Genomic DNA, 21,374 nt, shown 5'->3' with positions numbered 1-21,374 from the left:
ACACTACCTACAAAGAAAAGCTCAGAGGCCCAGATGGCTACATCACTGAATTCCAACAAACATTTAAAGAACTCTTTACAAACTCTTCCAAAAAATAGAACAGGAAGGAACTCCCTACTCATTTTGTGAGGCCAGCATCTCAAATCAAGCAGATACCCTGATGCCAAAAGCAGACAAAACATCACAAGAAAACTATAGATATCTCTTATGAATATGGATGCAAAAATCCCTAAAAAAAATACTGGCAAAAGGAATCCAGCAACATAGAAAAAGAATTATACACCATGACTAAATGGGATTTATCCCAGGGATGCAAATTAACATCCAAAAGCCAATTACTGTAATTAATATATCATTATCAACAGAATAAAGAAAACAAAAATCACATATAAAAGAATAAAATCACACACATTAAAAAGCAAACAAACAAAATCTCAATTAATGCAGGGAAAGCATTCAACAAAATTCAACATTATTTCATGATGAAAACATTCAACAAACTAGGAAGGGAAGGGAACCCTCTTCAACCTGATAAAGGGCATCTACTGAAAACCCATAGCAACAGCATACTTAATGGTGAAATACTGAAAGTTTTCTAAAAACAAGAATAAACATAGATGTCCACTCTCACCACATCCATTCAACACTGTACTGGAGGTTCTAGCCAGACAACGAGGGAGTTAAAAAAAGAAAAAAAGGATTCAGATTGTAAAAGAAGAAGTTAAACCTTCTCTATTGGCAGATGACATGACCTCAGATATAAAAAATCCTAGGGAATCCACTAAAAATTAATTAGAATAAAAGAGTTTAGCAATGTTGCAGGATATAAGATCAATATACAAAAGTCAGTTTTAGCTCTATACAATTGAATAATACAAAAACGGAATTAAGCTAACTATATCAATAATAACAATAAAATGTGAATGGAAAACATGATCCAACTATATGCTGTGCTTTCTAAAGGAGACATGCTTTATTTTGTATTTTCAATTTTTTACTTAAGTTCTAGTTAGTTAACATATAGTGTAACATTGGTTTCGGGAGTAGAATTTAGTGATTCATCATAACCAGTGCTTATCATAACCAGTGCCCTCCTTAATACCAATGCCTATTTAGCCCACCCCCACCCACCTCCCTAAAGGAGACATACTTTAGATTCAAAGACAAATAGACTGAAAATTAAAGGATGCAAAAAAAGAAATCATACAAACAGACAACCATAGGAAAGCTAGAATAGCTATACTAATAATAGATGAAATAGACTTTACAACAATGACTTATATAGTCATATGTAGTCAAAATATTTGATGGAAATCTCTAGCATCAGTTTACTGAAACAGAATCTAAATATTCTGCAATATAAATTTAAGAACGTATGCATGTGACACTTGTCAGAATGGTTAAAATCAACCACACAAGAATCAACAGGTGTTGGCAAGAATGTGGAGCAAAAGGAACCCTCGTGCAGGGTTGATGCGAATGCAAGCTGGTGCAGCCACTGTGGACAACAGTATACAGGTTCCTCAAAAAGTTAAAAATAGAACTACTCTAGGATCTAGCAATAACACTACTGGTATTTACCCAAAGAATATAAAAACATAAATTCAAAGGGATACATGCACCCCTATGTTTATAGCAGTATTATTTACAATAGCCAAGATATGGAAGCAGCCCAAGTGTCCAACAGATGAATGTATAAATAAGATATGGTATATATATATAACATACATTTATATATGTGTGTGTGTGTGTATATATATATATATATATAAAAATACACACACATAAATTTTTATATACATATATAAATTACGGAATATTATTTAACCATAAAAAAGAATAAAACCTTGCTATTTGCAATGACATGGATGGAGCAAGAGAGTATAATGCTGAGTGAAATAAGTCAGAGAAAGACTAACACCTTATGATTTCACTCATATGTGGAATTTAAGAAACAAACGAGCAAGGGGGAAAAGAAAAGAGAAACAGAGAGAGACAAATCAAGAAACAGACTCTTATGTATAGAGAATAAACTAACAGTTACCAGAGGGGAAGGGGGCTTGGGTGGGATAGGTTAAATAGGTGATGGGGATTAAAGAGCACCGGGTGATGCATGGAATTGTTGAATCACTATCTTGTACATCTGAAACTAATGTAACACTATTAACTAACTGGAATTAAAATTAAAACGAAAGAAAACAAAATAAAGAACATATATATTTGGGGGTCACAAGGAAAATAAGCCCAAATAAATCAAGTCTCCTAATTCTCCCTTTTTTTGTTCCACATACCATAGAACCAAATCCACTTCCCCTCCTCCCCTCTTCAAAATGCAATTAATGAAGTTCTTATGAATTGTTTTCTAAAATTTTCAACATCTTTTTTTGCCAAGCAATTAAGTTCTAATTTCTTAAATTCTATAGGGTAGGCAATTTATGAATTTATATGATGACTTGTAGATGATAAAATGCCTTGAATCTGATATTATTACCATGTCACAGAAAAGTAGAGAAATTACGTTCAGGGTATTAAAAAGATCTCCTGATAGCTTCTGATTTGCAAGAAAGCTAGTCAACTACACAGGACTCACTCTCTCAGGTCTGCTCTCTCGGCCAGGTGGTTTCAAAATATCATCTACGTTCTTAGATTCGGGTTTCTTCTCAACCCGTGGGGCTGGAGGTGGCTGGTGGCTTAGTGAAGGAGCTGGCAGGGGCATTCGCTCCTCTGGATAAGTTCTTCGTTCTCCTAGGATTTCAGCAATTGAACAAAATTACTATTTATATGGTAATTATTTAAAATTTTAACTCTCTTCAGTCATCCTAAGGTAATAAAATTCATGATGATTTGGAGGCCACTTCTAAACCTTAATCAGAGAAAGTTTAAAGTAATGTAAATTTACATTTCTTGAAATCAAGAAAATGAAAAGATTTAGGTATATGATTTTGGGCAAATAGAATGTTCTGAAAAATACTGACTTCATCTTTGTTTGTATTAAATTTAGGGAAAAAGTTAAGCAACAGGACATAGGAGAATAATACATACTTTGCCGATAGTCCCAAGTATGACTTACGGTCTGTCTATAACTTCTGGTTTTACAGTTTTAAGAACAAGAGTTACTAGCTTAGGAAAGCTTGTTCTTACAAATAGGTATGCATTTTTGGTTTAGGTGTATAACAGTGAAAAACAAAAAGCAACCTAAATGTCCAATAATAAGAGTCTTCTACTGTATCCACTCAATGGTATATCATAGAACCATTATTATAATAGGTTTACATACAGAAAAATGTTACATATCACTGAGAATAAACATGATAAAGAAATTCTACTTACACTTTGATTACAACTTCATTAATACATACGTGAAAAGAGAATGAGAAGAAACATACAAAATTATAGTTGTTGTGGTATGGTAGGAGGTGGGATTATAACTGATTTTGTTTCTATTTTCCAAAACTTCTTTAATAATACCAAACAACAATTTATGTTTTCTTTCATTAATTACATTGCTATTTTTGATGATAATGCTCCCATCTCTGATAAATCAGTGCATTCATTTTATTCTGAAAGTTTAAATTCACAGCTATAGGGGGAAACATCTCCAGTGGTCTGTATTCTCAACATCCTCATAGTTAATAAGGCACTTGTTCTACCTCCAAACATGGATGGTCCTTCGTAGGCTGGTCGATCAGACTTCCGGTCATAGGATGGCCTATCAAATCCCCCTCTTCTAGATGAGGAATGGTCTTTTTTGTCTCGATATGACTGAGTCCTAGCGGTGTAACAGGAAGTACTTTAGAAAATTAAAAAAAAAAAAAAAAAAAGGAGGTCTCTGTATTACAATGCAATACCACTATCTGCCCAATTTTCTCCATGGGTAGCTACTACACATAGTCAATATTTTTATTTTTATTTTGCTTTTTCTTTTATTTTATTTTAGTTTTTTGAGGGGGGAGGGGCAGGGAGAGAGGGAGAGACAGAATCATAAGCAGGCTCTGTGCTCAGCACAGGGGGGCCCAACACGTGGCATGATCTCACGACATGACCTGGGCTGAAATCAAGATGCTTAACCGACTGAGCCACCCAGGTGCCCCACTCTTCCATTTAGATCTGCCTTGCACACAGACGTCTAAAGGGCTCATGAACTGCAAAAATACGTTGTTGACCTACTAATGAAGTAATGACTGTACCTTTATTGACAATACTATTTCCTTTCCTTACAGGCTATCTCCATCTCCCATTTAATTCTCTGGAATTCAAGCTCATAAAACTCAAGCATCTCGTTTCCTGCAGATTGGTCTGGAACTGCTTTTCCTTCTCCAAATTACACACACATGTATGAGACGTATACATCATTTACCAAATTTCCCTTAGATACAATGACTTTTGCTGAACTTAAGTCTATGGTAATTTGTACACCTGGCAAAAAGGTATTTTTCATAACACGTACCTATCATCTCGAGGTCGGCGTTCTCTATCAAATCGATCCCGGTCATAGTCAATAACACCACGATCCCGTTCTCGGTCTCTGTGTGTCTCTCGATCCCTTTTGAAATCTCGATGATCTGCCATGACATTACTTTGACGATCAAAATAAGGCTCACGGTCTCTGTCTCTATCATAACGATCACGTTGGCCTGCATGTTCTACAAAAACAATTAGTACAAAGTAAGAGCTATATCCCTTTTCTGAAATAAAAGCAGAAACGTGCAAATCTAACTTTAGAGCTAGTACAAATTATTGTCCTAAATTCAACTTATGAATCTTTCAGCTATATTAAAGAGAGGCCCAGATAACCTTATCAAAATCACATGATAATTAGGTCCTAAAAGGTTTAAGAATACTGATCTCTCTGGGACTCCTACCTGTCTCAAAAGTTGATCTTTCAGGTAGTGGATCTGGGCGCAAAGTTATTCTTTCTCCATAGGGTATCTGTTCAACTTTATTAGTGGACATATCTGGTGAACCAAATCAAGGATAAAACACTGTAAGAATGAAGCCTAAAGAAGACAAAGCTGAAGCTCACGATTTCCTGAGAATCCCAAATACAAAGCTGTCACCATTACTCACCTCGGCCATGGCCATAATCAACAGTCTGCTGCACTGGGGGTGGTTTGGACATCGGTGGCAGACCCATAGGCATTGGGCCAGGAGGGGGGATGGGAGGGTGAACATGTGGGGGTGGTAACACTGGAGCAGATGGGATTGTTCCAGGTTCTGGTTTAAATTCTGAATTCAGTCCTTGTTCATCATTTGTATCCCAGAGGCCATAGAAAGAATCTTCATCCCAGCGCTCCTGTTCCACAGCTGAAGTCTGTGGCTTTATTACTGGCGGAGGAGGTGGAGGTGGAGGAGGAGGCGGTGGTGGTGGTGGTATTGGGATAGGCGGCCTGGTCACAGGAACAGATGGTCTTGCTGGTGGAGCAGAGGGTCTTACAATTGTTCCTGGTGGTTTACCCATAGGAGGGGGTGGTCTATAGGCCCCTGGAGGCTGGAGAATAGGGTAAATGGTTTAGTGGAGGAGCATACCATCATGTTCTCACACGTCGGTAGAAATTAAAACCCGATTTTCCGTCCATACAAGAAAAAGTTCTTTTTCTTTTTAAAACCTTTTTGTGTCTTAAAATACACCATTGGAGGGGTGCCTGGGTAGCTCAGTCAGTTAAGTGTCCGACTTTGGCTCAGGGTGTGATCTTGCAGTTTGGGAGTTTTCGAGCCCTACATCGGGTTCTGTGCTGATAGTACTGAGCCTGTTTGGGATTCTCTCCCTCTCTCTCTGCCCCTCTCCCACTAGTGCACCTTCTAGCTCTCTCAAAATAAATAAACTTAAAAAAATAATAATCAGGGGCGCCTGGGTGGCTCAGTCGGTTAAGCATCCGACTTCAGCTCAGGTCATGATCTCGCGGTCCGTGAGTTCGAGCCCCGCGTCGGGCTCTGTGCTGACAGCTCAGATCCTGGAGCCTGTTTCAGATTCTGTGTCTCCCCCTCCCTCACTCTCCCCCGTTCATGCTCTGTTTCTCTCTGTCTCAAAAACAAATAAACGTTAAAAAAAAAATTAAAAAAAAAAATAATAAAACAAAATACACCATTGGAGAGAAATATGCAAATCATGTATCTAATAAAGGAACTGTATTTAAAATTTGAAAAATTAGTATAATTTAATAGTAAGACAAATAATAGAAAAAAATCAGCAAAAAATTTGGAGATTTCTCCAGAGAAGATACACGAATGGCCAATAAGCACTTGAAAAGACACTCAACATCATTAGTCATTAGGGAAATAGATGATGGTTGCACAGCTCAGTACATTTACTAAAAATCACCTAAAATGGGCAAATTATATGGTATGTAGATTATACCTCAATTAGGTTATCAAAAATTGTCCTCGACCTTTCGCTAGATTGGACTGGCTGGCTCCTGCCATTGTGGTGGTGACCCACTTCATTCCCATCCTTCTGACACTCTTACATCTGGAGATCTTCATATTTCTCTAAGTTCTTCCACCTCAATATGTAAACTGGGCCTTTCTTATAATCTTGCTCTCTCTTTTTTTTTTTTTTCCTTCTACCTTCAGTTCAGCAACATGAATGTGGATCCAGTTCAGGCCCAGTGCCCTCCTTGCCCCGAAGCACCCAATTCTAGGGGCTCTTCTCCAATGCCTGAGATTTATGGGCCTGAAGAAAATTATGCATCCTTGCATGTCATCTGCTGAGATACCCTACACGGAGACCGTCTCTCCTCTTCCTTCCTCCATGGTCTGCTCATTCAGGACAGCTTCGTTTCTTCCACCAGTCCCAGAGTAAAACCACTACCCACTTTTGTAGAGGAGAGCACAGTGAAGAAGGAAGATATGGCCCAGGGCAAGAAACAGAAGATCAGAACCGTGTTCTCTCAGACCCGGCTATATGTACGCAATGACAGATCCCAGAGACAGAAATACCTCAGTCTCCAGCAGATGCAAGAACTTTCCAACATTCCGAACCTTAGCTATAAGCAGGTTAAATCCTGGTCCCAGAACCAGAGAATGAAATGTAAGAGGTGGCAGAACTGGCCAAAGAACAGCAACAGTATGACTCAGAATGGCTCAGCAACTACAGAATACCCAGGCTTCTCTTCCTATCACCGGGGATACCTGACGAACACTTCTGGAAACCTTCCAATATGGAGTAACCAGACCTGGAACAGCCAGTCTTGGAGCAACCATTTCTGGAACAGTTAGACCTGGTGCCCCCAAGCCTGGAATAGCCAGCTCCACAACTGTGGAGAGGAATCCCTGCAATCCCAGATCCAGTTCCAGCAAAATTCTGTCAGTGACTTGGAGTCCATCTTAGAAACTGCTGGGGAAAGCCATAGTGTAAAATGCTTTAATAAATATTTTTTGATATTAGTTAATTAATTAATTAAATATTAATTAATGTTACTTAATATTTAGCACTTTATTAAAGTGCTAAGCATCTTAGTACCGAGCAAGTAATAGGTTTATTCCCAAAGTACTCTGTGAACACACAGCCTGAAGATGTGTGACATGATGAGTATATTATTCAATCTCAGTTTGGGCAGTGGCTGTATTACTTCTCTTACGATTTGTCTTTTAGGGTCCTGTATCTCTGCCTTGATATTGTATCCCATTATGCTTATTGTTTCAACTGAGAAGGTACGATTGGAATCTAATCGAAGAGGTTTCAGTAGCATTGGCTGCTATGGACAGCATGATAAAAGATGCTTCTGGCTACAAGTAACTAGATATAACACTAATTTGGATATCTTTAGGTTCTAGAATCCAACTTCAAGAATAGGAAGTAAAAATACAAAGACAAATGATGAAGGATTACTTGTATTTTCTGAGTCTGTGAGGCTTTACTTATTAGTAACCTCAAATGTTATGATGAAGGGTCAAGCTATAATGTGCTTCATTGGTTTCCTCTGCCCCCTGTGTTATTTTACTACAACTCCTAATTTCTTCGTTATTCTGGTTATTTGTAGAAAGATGTTTTGTATTTTAATGTATCATGGTAATAGTATCAGTTTGGCTGGTTGGTTTATAGGTTTAAGTACAAATAAATAAAATACCCACTTAAAAAAATTGTCTTCAACACTATCATCCTCCCACCAATGTATCACCCTCTCTTTTTTCTCCTTACTTAAAAAGTAGGGTGCTAGCCACTTGAGATATAAATGTCCCAGGCCCACCCTACATCTACTGAATTTCTGTAGGGGGAGATCCTGGCATTAATTAAAAACCAAAACCTCCATGAGTAATTCTGTTGTCTGGTTGACAACAGTAGTCTGTGGCAAGACTAGTACCAACACACAACATCAGCACCAGGAAACAACAAAACAAAGAAACTGAATGGGACATTTAGTAACCTCTCCAAGAGGAAGTGCCACTGTCGTGTGCAATGTTTGCATTTGTCTTCCCAAAGCAATCACCGAATGTCAATAGAAATGTGTATTAAGGAGACAGTAGAATCTCTTGACAGATAGGTCCTATCTACTCAATGCTGAAACCCAACTGTCAAATTTTATTTTAATCTCTGCAAGCCTGATTCGAACACTCATTATCCTTTTCTCTTAGTTCGTTGTTTCTGGTTTGTTTTTCACTGACAGCTATTTTAGACCTTAGAGACCCAACAACATACGTTACTTACCTATTTACTCATGTATGGGCTGTACTTTAAGAACAAACTTTGGGTAACAAAAGGGATTTGGCCATTATGTAAGGAACACTGTTTAACTAGAGGTCACTACAACCCACAGTAAAAGACAAATGGTTGCTACCTAAGGGTAAACATTTGATTGTAGCACTCTAAAAAATTGCTAATATAGGATAAAAACTATGGTGTCTGGAGTACAGCTATCCAGACCTGTTCCAAATATCTTAAGAACTCTTCAGATTATGTCTATAAATAAAAGTGTTTTCTTTACACTACACAGTGAAAGCAATAGATACATTTGTTAAAAAAAAAAAAAAAATCCCTACAGTATTTATATGAGAATTACTATCTACAGTATATTAAGAATGGGGCGCCTGGGTGGCTCAGTTCGTTGGACATCTGACTCTTGATTTCGGCTCAGGTCATGCTCTGACAGTCCTGGGATCGAGCCAGCATTGTGCTGATAGCACAGAGCCTGCTTGGGTCCTTTCTCTCCTTTTTCTCTGCCCCTCCCCCATTCATGCGAGTGCTCTCTCCCTCTCTCTCCAAATAAAGAAACTTAAAAGAAAAAGAGTAATATAAATTGGTAAGAAAAAAAAACCTTACAAGTCAAACAGACAAATGGATAAAGGACAAAAATAGAATTTTTACAAGAAGAAATATAATATGGAAAAATACTCGTGTTCACTATCAAAAATGCATATTAAAACATTTTATTAAAGCTACTAAATCGACCAAAAATATCAAGTAGCTGGTGCTTGCAAGGCTCTAGCATACATTTTATACAACTATTTAAAAAAAATGTTTTTTATGTTTATGTTTGAGAGAGAGAGAGAGAGAGAGAGAGAGAGAGAGAAACAGTGTGAATAGGAGAGGGGCAGAGAGAAAGGGGCACATAGAATCTGAAGCAGGATCCAGGCTCTGTGCTGACAGCTCAGAGCCCAACGCGAGGCTCGAACTCACGAACCACAAGATCATGACCTGAGCCAAAGTTGGATGATTAACAGACTGAGCCACCCAGGAGCCCCTTTATACAACTATTTTAGAGAGCCATTAGCTATATTCCAGGAATCATTAAAAATGTCCTTATTCTGTAACTGAAATATCCTACTTTGGGATTTTGGGGATCTTAAAATTTAAGAAGTTATCTATGGGACCCGGGGTGGCTCAGTTGGTTAAGCATCTGACTTTGGCTCAGGTCATAATCTCATAGGTCGTAAGTTTGAGCCCTGCATCAGACTCTGTGTTGACAGTTCAGAGCCCAGAGCCTGCTTCAGATTCTATGTCTCCCTCTCTCTCTCTCTCTCTGCCCCTCCCTAGCTCACGCTCTGTCTCTCTCTCTCAAAAATAAATAAACATGAAATTTTTTTTTTAAAAATAAGTTACCTAGAGTAAGAACTTGATACAAAGACATTCACTGAAGTTATACTAATAATAAGACTGAAGGATTAGAAGCAAATGTCCAACAGAAGTGGAATAGTTTTAATAAATTATGCATCAAAAGTAATAACATATGTAGGAATATGAAAAATGTTTTTGATTTGTTAAGTGAATAAGGCAGAAATGTGGAACTATAATCTAGAGTTTCAACTATTTGCTAAGAGATACAAAGATAAAAGACACAGTTCCTATTATTAGGAGCTCTGTTTAGAAGGAAAGACAGACAAGGTAACAGACAAAATACAATAGGATAATGGCTATGACAGAAGCTTGTACAAGATGTTACAGGGGTACATGTGAAGGCAACCATCTTACCCAAGGGGAAGAGAAGATACAAAGCTGACTTCTAAAAAACGAACAAGAATTAACTAGTTGGAGAAGAGGATAAGAGAAAGAAAAGAAACTCTAGGTTTAGAGAACAACATGTACGTGCAAAGGCATGGGGAAGTTAAGAGTCTGGCACACTCGCACAGTTGTAAGAAGCTCCACGTGGAAGGAAGGCAGAGTGGAAGGGAGGAGAAGAGCAAGTAATGGTAAGCAGAGGTCAAGCCAGCTCAGGAGAAACATAAAGGGTCATGCAAAAGACTTTAGATTTTATCACATAAGCAGCGGGGAATACAGCATTCTAAAGCGAGGGTGCACGCAACATGGTGAGATTTATGTTTTTAAATGTCCATTTTGGGGCGCCTGGGTGGCTCAGTCGGTTAAGCATCTGACTTCGGCTCAGGTCATGATCTCATGGTTTGTGAGTTCGAGCCCCACGTGGGGCTCTGTGCTGACAGCTCAGAGCCTGGAGCCTGCTTCAGATTCTGTGTCTCTCCCTCTCTCTGCCCCTCCCATGTTCACGCTCTGTCTCTCTGTCTCTCAATAATAAATGTTAAAAAAAAAAAAAATTAAGTGTCCACTTTGGCCAGAAGTCCCATCAGTGCTGCCTAAGGTGAAGTGTAGGGGTACAAAGTGGCACTAGAGAACTTTTTGGGGTGATAGAAATTTTGTTCTTCTTTATATTTGTCAAAACTCAAACTGCAGGCTTAAAATGAGTGGGCTTAAAGTGAGTTAAAATATGTAAACTATACCTCAAAATTTGATTCAAAAATATAATAAAATAATCACTCTAGCAGAATGGAGAATGGATCAGAGGAGAATGAGATGGAGAGATGAATTGGGATGTTTCTGAAATAATCTAGGCAAGAACTGATGAAGGACAAAACTGAGGTTGTGGGGAAGTGGAGGACAGTATATTTGAACAATATTAAAAAGGTAGTAAAATCAATCAAAAGAATGACTGGATACGGAAGGGCAGGACACAGTAAACAGTTAAGGCTGAGTTTCAGGTTTCCAGTTTGGGTGAGTAGGTGATGGTGAGGAGAAAGAACAAGGTTAATGGAAAATGATACTGAGGTCCATTTTGAATATGCTGAGTTTGACAGGAGACACATCCAGAGAGAAACACTGGAGGCAGACAGATGCACACACAAGTCAGGAGATATGATATGGGGAGGCAACATCATGGTGGTCATTGGTGACAACTATGTAATCTGTTTTGTGTTAGACTATGTGTTATGATGAAAGGGCATACTGAAAAGTGAAGAGTTAATTTCATGAAATGATTTGGGTTTTCCCTCTCATTGTGTTGTTATAAAGTTATTTGCATGACAACATTTTTAAAGGTCATCACTGGCTTAAAGGTAAAATAACAAACAACAACAACAATGAACGCAAAACAAAGGGAGAACCTGATCACACAAACCTTTCACAGAACTTTACTGCCTGAACTAGAGCATGATGTTTGATCCCTTCCCTAGCTGAGGAACCAGTAGCCCAAGGCAGTGGGGAGACTCTGAGGCTCACAGGAGGCGGGCTCATAAGGGGCCTCTGCACTGCCCAGATGAAAAACAGGACCATTTCAACAAAAGAGATTATTAGAAAAATTCTACACTTGTGTGAACATGAAGCCATGTAGCTCAGGTGTGCTTGGTGTATTTATCAAAACCTAGGGGGAAAAAGTGGCTGCCACACTTTTGACCACATTTAAAAGATTTTCAAAGGCCAATTACCATTAGCTTTTTACTTTCCCCAAATTTACATTAAAAAAATTTTTTTTAACGTTTATTCATTTTTGAGAGACAGAGAGAGACAGAGTATGAGTGGGGCGGGGGGGGGGGGGGGGGGCAGCAGAGAGGGAGACACAGAATCCAAAGCAGGCTCCAGGCTCTGAGCTGTCAGCACAGAGCCCGACATGCAGCTCGAACTCACTAACCATGAAATCCTGACCCAAGCTGAAGTCGGACACTTAACTGACTGAGCCACCCAGGCACCGCAAATTTACATTTTTTATAGAGGAAATTTATACCTATTACAATGGGAAAAAATCAAACAACATACAAACATACAAAGTAGGAATCATTTCATTTCCCGAGCACACGTTTTTCCATACCGGGTACATTCCAGGCCTTGAAGATGCATTCTGCAACCTCGAGTCCTGGGGTGGCAGATGGTCAGGCATCTGTGGCTCAGACCCAAAGTCTTTCATCTTCTGAAGCTGTTCTTTCTGTTCCCTGTGAACAAATAAAATTGCCATTGTACATTAAGGCATGTTTACTCCAGACCCAGTGACTACAACTGATATCAAAGACAAAGAGATCTTAAGAACCCTGTTCCAAAACCCTCTATGGTGCCCCCAGGGCATCTCCAGGGTAACACTCTCTTGCCTTTATGTAGCTAACTGACTAGTCTTCTACAACCTATAAATGACTATAAATTACTAAACCTATTCAAGGACAGGTTCCACAACCTGCCTCATTAGTCTATTCTAAAATAGCATCTACTGGTCACCTTTTTCTTTCATTGAACAAAAAGTTCTCTCACTATTTTCCTTGTTCAATACTCTCTCGCTAGATGAGAGGTTGCAAACTGGTGGCCAAATACGGCCTACAAAGTTTCTTGTTTGTTTTTTTTTTAATTGGCTTTCCCATCAGTTTTTAAAATCTGAATTAGCTGCTGTTATTTACGAAGCAAAATATTTCACATATAAATTCAAATTGTAAAGAGATTTGGTAACAATGGGTCTATGTCCCCACATGCCAACAATCAGCTGACTGGAGTGATGGCCGTCCACTTTAGATGAAGTGGGTTGCTATAGTCCTCACCACATTCGGTAGAGTTACCCTGGCCCACTTTCACTCATTATAGTTACCTGTCTGGTTTTTGTGGGTACTTTAGTTTATGGCCCAGTGAGAGCTAATGTCAGTCTATACCTTTAAAAACAACACTTCATATTCCTAAAAAGGATTCATGGAACTCTTCATGCTTTTCTTGAATTCTCTGGTCCAATTCCTTCCTTCCTTCCTTTTTTTTTTTTTTTTTTGAGTTTTCATTACAATGCCCACCATAAACAGGTGTACATCTACTACAACCTCTTTAGACTTTTTACAATTTTCTTCCTACACTGGATGTAGTGCCCCAAATGGACACAAACTAAGGGTCAAAAAAGTTTATTTTCTACCTCATGTAAATCGTATTATGACTTCACACCAATACAACATAGCTTACTTGTATTCAACTATGATAATTCTTATCCATCACTTCATATATTTTAGTTATGCTTATGTTGCCTAGAAAGAGCTTAAAAAAAGGATGATGAAGAAGAAGCACCTTTTATCAAAAGGTTTTCTATACAAAGTAATAACAGATGAAAAGGAAATTTTAAAAAGAAAAGGAAAGAAAACTTGGCAGTTTGGGAACACTAACCAGCTTGGTGTTCTCCATAAACAAAACAGATTTTAGAGCTGGACAGACTGGGTTCAAATTCTGGGTTTGCCACTGATTAGCCAAGTGGACTTAACCTCTCTGAGCTTTAGTGTCATCTGTGAAGTAGGGTATGTCTACTTATCATCGCAGGCCTTTGAGATAAAAGGATCTGAGACAGGAAGACTAAGACAATGTAGGCTAAATTATTAGCACAGTGCCCAGCACATGGTGGGTGTTAAGTTAAAGGCGTCTGTAATTTAACAGTGAATGGTGTGGTAACTAAACGTTCTCTATCATGCTTTCCACATTTTCTTCACGAGTAATCTGGAAAAGTAAAATCTCTCAGAGCGTATCTTCTATACACAGAAATCTGTTGTGCTGCCCGAGGCACCGGATGTTTCATCTTTACCTACAGGGATTTTTCCTCATTGTACTTTTCTAGTCATAAAGCTTCAGTTATGATTTCAATTGGTACAATCCACAAACATAGACCAGAATTGAAAAATGAAGGAAACACAATACACTGGAATATGTCAAAACCTAACCATTAATTTATTTTCTCAAAACATTGCTCATTCCTAAGAACTTACTCAAAAAGCTTACAATCTATCAATGACTGCTAAATTCTTATCTCAGGACATAGTTGGTTTAGGGATTGAATGAACATACACAAAGTATTCAGTATTCAGAACAGTTCCTGGCACACAGTAAGCATGCAATGTTTCTTCTTCTTCTTCTTCTTCTTTTTTTTTTTTAATTGTTACTCCCTGGAAAGCATTAGATAGATACTTATACAGAGGTGATTTTAAATCAAGAAATCCAAATTTTATTCTCCATTTCACAAAGAAAATATTTGATTATGTAGAAATAAGTAACATCCTCAAGTAGAGATATCTGCTTTTAGTTATAAGGAAAAGATAAAACACCCCAGAAAGAAAGTGTCAGCAGTTAGCCAAATCTGAGGACGCTTTCAGGTAAACCATTCTGAGCTTCAACAGAGGAAAAACCTTACAGCACTTTCCAAAGTTTTATCAAAGATACGTGAATATGAAGTCTATAAGATCTAATACCAAAGAACAAAATGCCTCCTGGGGAAAAAAAAGGATGTTACATATGAGCTCTGTGAAATCCAGAGCACTGGAGAGTTGAAGTTTGACACTGAAACATGTACAGGCATGATATGTCAGCAACACATCTATAAAAGCCAAGAATGGCTACCAAACTTTCACATTTCAGGACATAAGCTTACAATTAACACAGTTCCAAAATACATTTCCTAACACTAAAGCAGCACTGAATGGCCAGAAATATAAATTAAAATTTACAAGAACTTGAAGCAAAATGATTCCATTCACATACATCGCATCACTTTAAAAAAGAGCAGTCTGAATGCGGTTTTGACTAAAAGAAAATCTTAAGTAGTCAACTTACCGAAGCATTTTCAGTTCTTGTGCAGCTTTCAAAATGATTTCGTGCTGCCTCTGACTGAGAACCATTACCCCTCCAAGGCCTTGGTCAGAGTCTAAGTTTGTATCCGACCCCATCATTTCAGAAGAATGATGTGAGGAGGGCATATGTTCCGCCATGGGGGAATGTCTATCCACATCAGATGGGTACCATCTGTCTGACAACCGTTCTCTTTCCCAGTCCATTCTGTCAGGGATATAATCTCGCTTTTCCCGCCATGTATCTCCTCTTTCTGGATACTCTCGGATCCTCAACTCACCCCTATCACGAAAATCTCGATCATACCCATGGTCTCGATTTCTTTCTTCTCTCCATCTATCATCCCGATATCTATCCAAAGGTGGAAGAGGTGGGAGGGGTGGTAAAGGTGGAAGAGATGGAATATCCCGTTCACGAAACTGTGATTCTTGTTCATCCAGTGGTCTCCCATAATCTCTGTCCCACTCATTATCCAAATTTCTATCATACATATCCATGGGTCTTCCAATCCGATCCACATCCCTGTCCAAGTCCCTGTCCATTTCCCTGTTGTAGTCCTCATCCATATCCTGATCTCTCTCCCAATCATCCCACCAAGGGCCTCGTCTATCTCCATCATGAGATCGAGATGGTGGTGCTGAGAACCTGTCCTCTCTGTTATATGGGTCTAGTGTATCATCTTGATAGTCACGTTCGCATTCTCTCCAGTATCTCTCTCTATCCCAATCATCAAGTCTTTCTCGTTCCATTGGAGCATTTCTACCATCTAATGGGAACTCTTCATGCCCTCTCTCTTCTCCATGATTCCATGGAGCTCTAGGAGGCTCATCTCGGTGATATGGATACATTTTTTCCCCACCATCTCCTGGTTCTGGTCTAAATGGACCTCTGTCACGACCAAAATCTGGTCTTCCCAGTCCCCTTTCCCTACTGCCAGGCCCTCGAGGTGGTCCCCTCTCCCTACTCCCAGCTCTTCGTGGTGGTACTCTTTCCCTACTCCCAGCCCTTCGAGGAGGTCCTCTCTCCTGACTGCCAGCCCTCCGAGGTAGTCCCCTTTCTCGGCTGCCAGCTCTACCCCGGTCCTGGCTGCCTTGAAGACCACCTGGCATTTTCTCCCGACTGCCTCCTGGCCTCACCAACCCTCTGTCCCGGCTGCCTTCTCCTCTGCTCATCTTCTCTCGACTGTCTTCTCGTCTACCCATCATCTTATCACGAAAGTCTTCTTGCTTGACCAACCCTGGGCCACGGCTGATTGCCTGACCTCGACCTCTATTTACTAGTCCTTTATCCCGTGTGTCTTCCATTCTGCTTTGCCCAGGACCTCTGTAAGATGAGCTGCTGCCTCGATTGCCTTCTAACCTATTATCTCTGTTATCTGGCCGAGGCAGCCCTTTATCTTGGTTGTTTTCTGAATGGGGCAGACCAATACCCAAAGGCTTAAAATCATTATCTGCAGTTAATGATGATGATGTTGTCACTGCTGCTCCTCCCTCCATCCCCCCTGGTTTTGAGGGAAAAGTAGATTGAGTAGGTACAGGTTTATTTGCAAGGGGTACAGGCTGAGTAACAGCTTGGGCTTTGTCCATTTGAGTCTCCATACTTTGAGAATTCTGGTCCCAATTAGAAGGCTCTATGGGCCCTTCCGAGACTTCGCTTTTAGGTGGCTCTTGTTGAGAGTCGCTTAGATTCTCATTTGACTGAGCCGCCTTGGCATCCTTTATATCTGCAGCAATGGAAAATGTAGCTGACTGCATTTTAAAATTCTTCTGCTGGTTACTATTGGTGTCTGCTAATGGTTCTTTGTTTCCTGAAAGAGGTTCTGCTTGTGACTTAGGTTGCTGCTGATGTTGCTGTCCAAAAGCTGGCTTGGGGCCTTTCCACTGTGGTCCACTCTGTCGAGGACTGAGGGATGTATTGGGGGTAATATAAAACTGAGATGCTGGCCCCCGGGGAATCATTCCCCATTTGCTTTTAGTGCCCTCTGTTGGGTGACCTTCATATCTGGGTCTTGGCCCATCGGGGCGATTTCCTTCAAAACGAGGCCCTTTGGGTCTCGGTCCTTCACACCTTGACCCTAAATCCTCAAATCTTCGAGGACCATCAAATCTACAAGTAAAACAAAAGATATTACTCAAGACAGTAAAGCAGAAAAAAAAATATTCTCCATGTAAGAATATTTAAGGCAATCTTGCCTTAGAATCTGTTTACAAAAATGACTCTTTCAGTCATTAAATAAATCCTGAGGTATCTATCTTAGAATCGGTATGCTAAAGTGGCAGTGCTCAGAGGTCTTAGGACAGGCTTTGGAAATCATGTCAGTATTATTATCATCCACTCCAAAACAACTCCTGCAGCAAGTCACTGATACACTAAATTGTTAAAAAGCAATCATAAGTATTGTGACTTAGTAGACAGAAAAGCCCACTCATCTTAAATGGGGGAAAAAGTGCCACAGCTAACTCTGAGAGTACTTTGAGAATTAAAATATAACTAAAATCTAAGTAGGAAACAACTAACAAGATAATATAGGATGATTATAAATATTGTTGGAGCTAACATTATCACCTGGACTACTGGACAAAAATTCAAAAAGCCAGTAGCCAGCTATATCTTAAGAATGTGCCCTGATATTTTAAAGTCTGGACAGTGCCCTGACGATTTGCTACGGACCCACTCGCCCATTCAGAAAATATTTACATTCCTTGTCTGTCTAGCTATACTACACCTAGGGGATATACAAATAAAACGTCATCTGTGCCTCAAAGGGTTTACAATCAAGGAGAAAGAGAATCTAAGTATAAATAAACGCCCAAAGGTGCAATGACAGAAGTCTATCTGCATACAACAAGGGCAACAGAGGAGCGGATGGTCAATTCTACCAGGGTAAGGGGGGACGGGGTGCTGTCCAATAGAGGCTTTATATAATAGATGATGCTTAAATTAAGTCTTGAAAGACAAATTCTCTGAGGCCAGGCTAACAGAGTGTGTTGGAGATAAGGGAAATGGGTGGCAAGGACATCTAAGGTTAAGGAAGCATTATGAGGAAAGGCAGAGAAACACACACCAGCAAAGCAGTCTGGAAGTGCAAACATGGCTCAAGCAAAGAGAGTAGGAAAGCTGGGAAAGGAGTGGAAAGGTAGGGAACAAAGAGATAAGGTAAAGAGTAGGCAAGAATCGAGCTCCAGAAGACCTTGTACACTCTGTGTGGCAGGGACTACTGGTGCTCCTCTAATATGCATTCCCCCTTTTCCTAAAGTATCTGAGCTTCTTCATTCTTAGCTGGACACAAAGCTAGCGAGACTAAAGATTCTCTTTCCCAAACTCTCCTGTAGCTAAAACTTGTAGACATGTTCTGGCTGGGCTGAGAGTGAAAATGACCGACAGCTTCTTCCGGGTTATAGCCTCAAAGGGAAGGGCACATCCTCCTCTTCACCATCTCCTTTTCATGCTGGCTCTGACATGGTGGTGAAGCATCCTGGACCATGTAGATAAGGGCAATATACTAGGGGATGAGAAGTAACAAATCAGAAGGAACTTGGATTCTTGACACTGTAGAGTCATCACATAAGTGCTAAAAGAGAATAAGCCTTTAACTTATTAAAGCGTAGGACTTCAGATCTCTGTTACCACCAATGAATTAATTCAGCTGGGTAAGAAGTTAGGAATTACCTAATGAGACTTAGAGCCACTATAGATGGTCTGATTTTTAAAAGATTCCTCTAGCAGAAAAGTAGCAGATAGGTAGGAGAAGTTTACCGTAGGTTGTTTCTACAATTTGAGTAAGTTAAAGTGAAGCCTGTTCTAAGGCAGTGACTGATATGAGGATGTAGAGGAGATTGTAAAGTGAAAGATGTGAAGAAAGGTAAAATGGATAGGACTTTCTAACAAGTGAAATTAAAATGATAATAGAAAGGGAAAAATTTAGGACAATTCCAAGTTTCCTGGCTTAGGTGACGAAATGGATGATGATGCCTTTCATGTTTTTAATGAGAAACAGAGAGTTTTTCTTTCATTTGTTTGGGAAATCAATGAAGAATGCTAAATTCAGTTTCAGGAGAATATTTATTTCCTATCCCTGTTGACATTAGGCTTTCTGCTGGTCTAGAAGTCTTAGTTTCAAAGGAAGAATGCTTCCATCAGGAAACACCACAGTAACTCCATTAAATTCAACTTGAGACTGCCACCTGGCTACTTGGGTTCTGAATAAACAGGCCAAGAAAGAAGTAACTACATTGGCTGGTAGTGATTGGTCCTGAGTTGCAAGGGGAAATTGGGTCACTAGTACACAATGAGGGTACGGAGGAAGATGTCTGGAACGGAGAGCCTCTAGAACACCTCTTAGCGCTTTCATGTCCTGTGATCAAAGTCAACAGAAAACTACAATAACTCAATCCAGGCAGGACTGCCAAGAGCCCAGACCTTTCAAGAATGAAGGTTTGGGTCACTCCACTAGGCAAAAAACGAGGACCAACTGAAATGCATGTTGAGAACAAAGGGACTATGAAAGGTGTAGTGGAAGAATATAGTTATAAATACCAACTATGGTTACATGACCAGTTGCAGAAAGCAGGACTGTAATAGCTACAAGTATTTCTTCCTTAATTTGATACTATATGTTTAAATACATACACATGTATTAGTTAAATGTCCTTGGTTGATCGTTCTTTGTCATCCTCTAACATTAGATGTACTAATAATAGTTACTTTTATATCTCAGAATTTAATTTTTTTTAATGTTTATTTTTGAGAGAGAGAGAGAGAGAAAGAGAAAGAGAGAGAGAGAGGTGCGGCGCACAAAAAGGGGAGGGGCAGAGAGAGAGAGAGGGAGACACAGTGTGAAGCAGGCTCCAGGCTCCAAGCTGTCAGTACAGAGCCTGATGAGGGGCTCGAACTCACAAACTGCAAGATCATGACTTAAGCCAAAGGTGGATGCTTAACCAACTGAGCCACCCAGGTGCCCCTATATCTCAGAATTTCAATTACAGAGTATCAAAGAGAGAATGTGAACCAGCTAGGAGAAGAATGAAGATTTTCCCAAAGACAAAAAGATGAAAGGGACTATATATCCTTTTCTGGGAAACAGGTAAGAATCTTTTTTTTTTTTTTTTTTAGTTGTTCAGGGATAAATATTTCACATCAGATGAAAAAATCTCTTTGTGTCCCACCCTAATCAGAAACACATAAGGGAACTCTATGAAAGGTACTATAGGCTAGCCAAGTTGACACCACACAGAGTCATCACAAGGAATGTCAATATACGTAAATTGACTATAAACAGAAAGGGGACCGCCAGCAAATGGTTTTTAAATTCTGGAAGACAAAGGGCAAACATGAGTGGTAACATACGCAAGAAGAAGCTGGAGTTTAGAATGCTGGTAGAAGGAGATACAATCAAAACGGGGCTGGTCTGCCCACAGAAACCCAGGGCGAGTCAGAATTCTCAGTTACCAGAGGTGCTGGGGAAGGACAGGGGTAAGACTTGGGGCTAAAAATGTGTAAATTAAAATCTATATTCAGAACCATCAACTAGACTTTCTCTGGGACGAATGTCCCTATATTCTTGAATCCGAGGGTCCTCTAACATTGACAGTTCTCTGCCCTACCACATAAGCAAGGCCTGAATCTGCTGACTGGGCGCATCAACAGTTGATGAGCGCCTCATATGCACACAGAGCTTCCAATTAGCTTGTCAGTGTCCCCCGCTCTTAAATATAAATGGACAACCAAGGATCACTAGAAACTTGAGGAATGTCTCCAAAATGGAAGGAAGAGACCAAAGGTAAACGGGTCATAAATCTGGAGAAAAAACAGAGATAATGCAAAAAACAGAAGATAACTTTTAAAAAACCCTCAAGTAGTATCCTCAGAAAGATTCATAATGAGATACTGTAAATATAAATCAAGAATAAAACTTGATCAGAACCAAGAAAACTGCACAAAAATTTAAAAATTCTCCAAATGAAATGCAATAAAAAGATTAGAAGTATCTCAGAAAGTACAATCAAATGAAAAAAAGACAAATATAATCAATCCTGCAGGTCCAAAAACCTACTAATGAGGAGTTCCAGAAAAACAGAAAACAAGAAAA

At 39.5% G+C, this 21,374-nt stretch overlaps 1 protein-coding gene and 1 pseudogene across 4 annotated transcripts in view; one reads left to right on the top strand and one right to left on the bottom strand.

The window, feature by feature from the left end:
- The window catches only part of YLPM1 (YLP motif containing 1), a 74,530-nt gene that overhangs the window by 27,183 nt on the left and 25,973 nt on the right, over window positions 1-21,374 (bottom strand). For 3 of the 4 annotated variants that reach the window (XR_008299520.1, XM_027066170.2, XM_027066169.2), the window contains exons 5-11: window positions 15,272-17,392; window positions 12,528-12,648; window positions 5,068-5,488; window positions 4,863-4,955; window positions 4,448-4,643; window positions 3,651-3,769; window positions 2,591-2,745 (exon numbers count right to left, since the gene is read on the bottom strand). Coding sequence is in view for 3 of the 4 variants with exons in the window: in XM_027066170.2 (XP_026921971.1) it covers window positions 2,591-2,745; window positions 3,651-3,769; window positions 4,448-4,643; window positions 4,863-4,955; window positions 5,068-5,488; window positions 12,528-12,648; window positions 15,272-17,392 (3,226 nt within the window). In the remaining variant the exon portion in view is untranslated. The remainder of the gene's footprint in view (window positions 1-2,590; window positions 2,746-3,650; window positions 3,770-4,447; window positions 4,644-4,862; window positions 4,956-5,067; window positions 5,489-12,527; window positions 12,649-15,271; window positions 17,393-21,374) is intronic. The other variant, XM_053224720.1, reaches the window with a different exon arrangement.
- On the top strand, window positions 6,580-7,520 carry LOC128316075 (homeobox protein NANOG-like; annotated as a pseudogene).

The sequence above is a fragment of the Acinonyx jubatus genome, chromosome B3, assembly GCF_027475565.1.
Source record: "Acinonyx jubatus isolate Ajub_Pintada_27869175 chromosome B3, VMU_Ajub_asm_v1.0, whole genome shotgun sequence".
Classification (NCBI taxonomy): domain Eukaryota; kingdom Metazoa; phylum Chordata; class Mammalia; order Carnivora; family Felidae; genus Acinonyx; species Acinonyx jubatus.
Note: the sequence above shows the minus strand (reverse complement) of the source record. Positions and strands in the feature narration are given on the sequence as shown.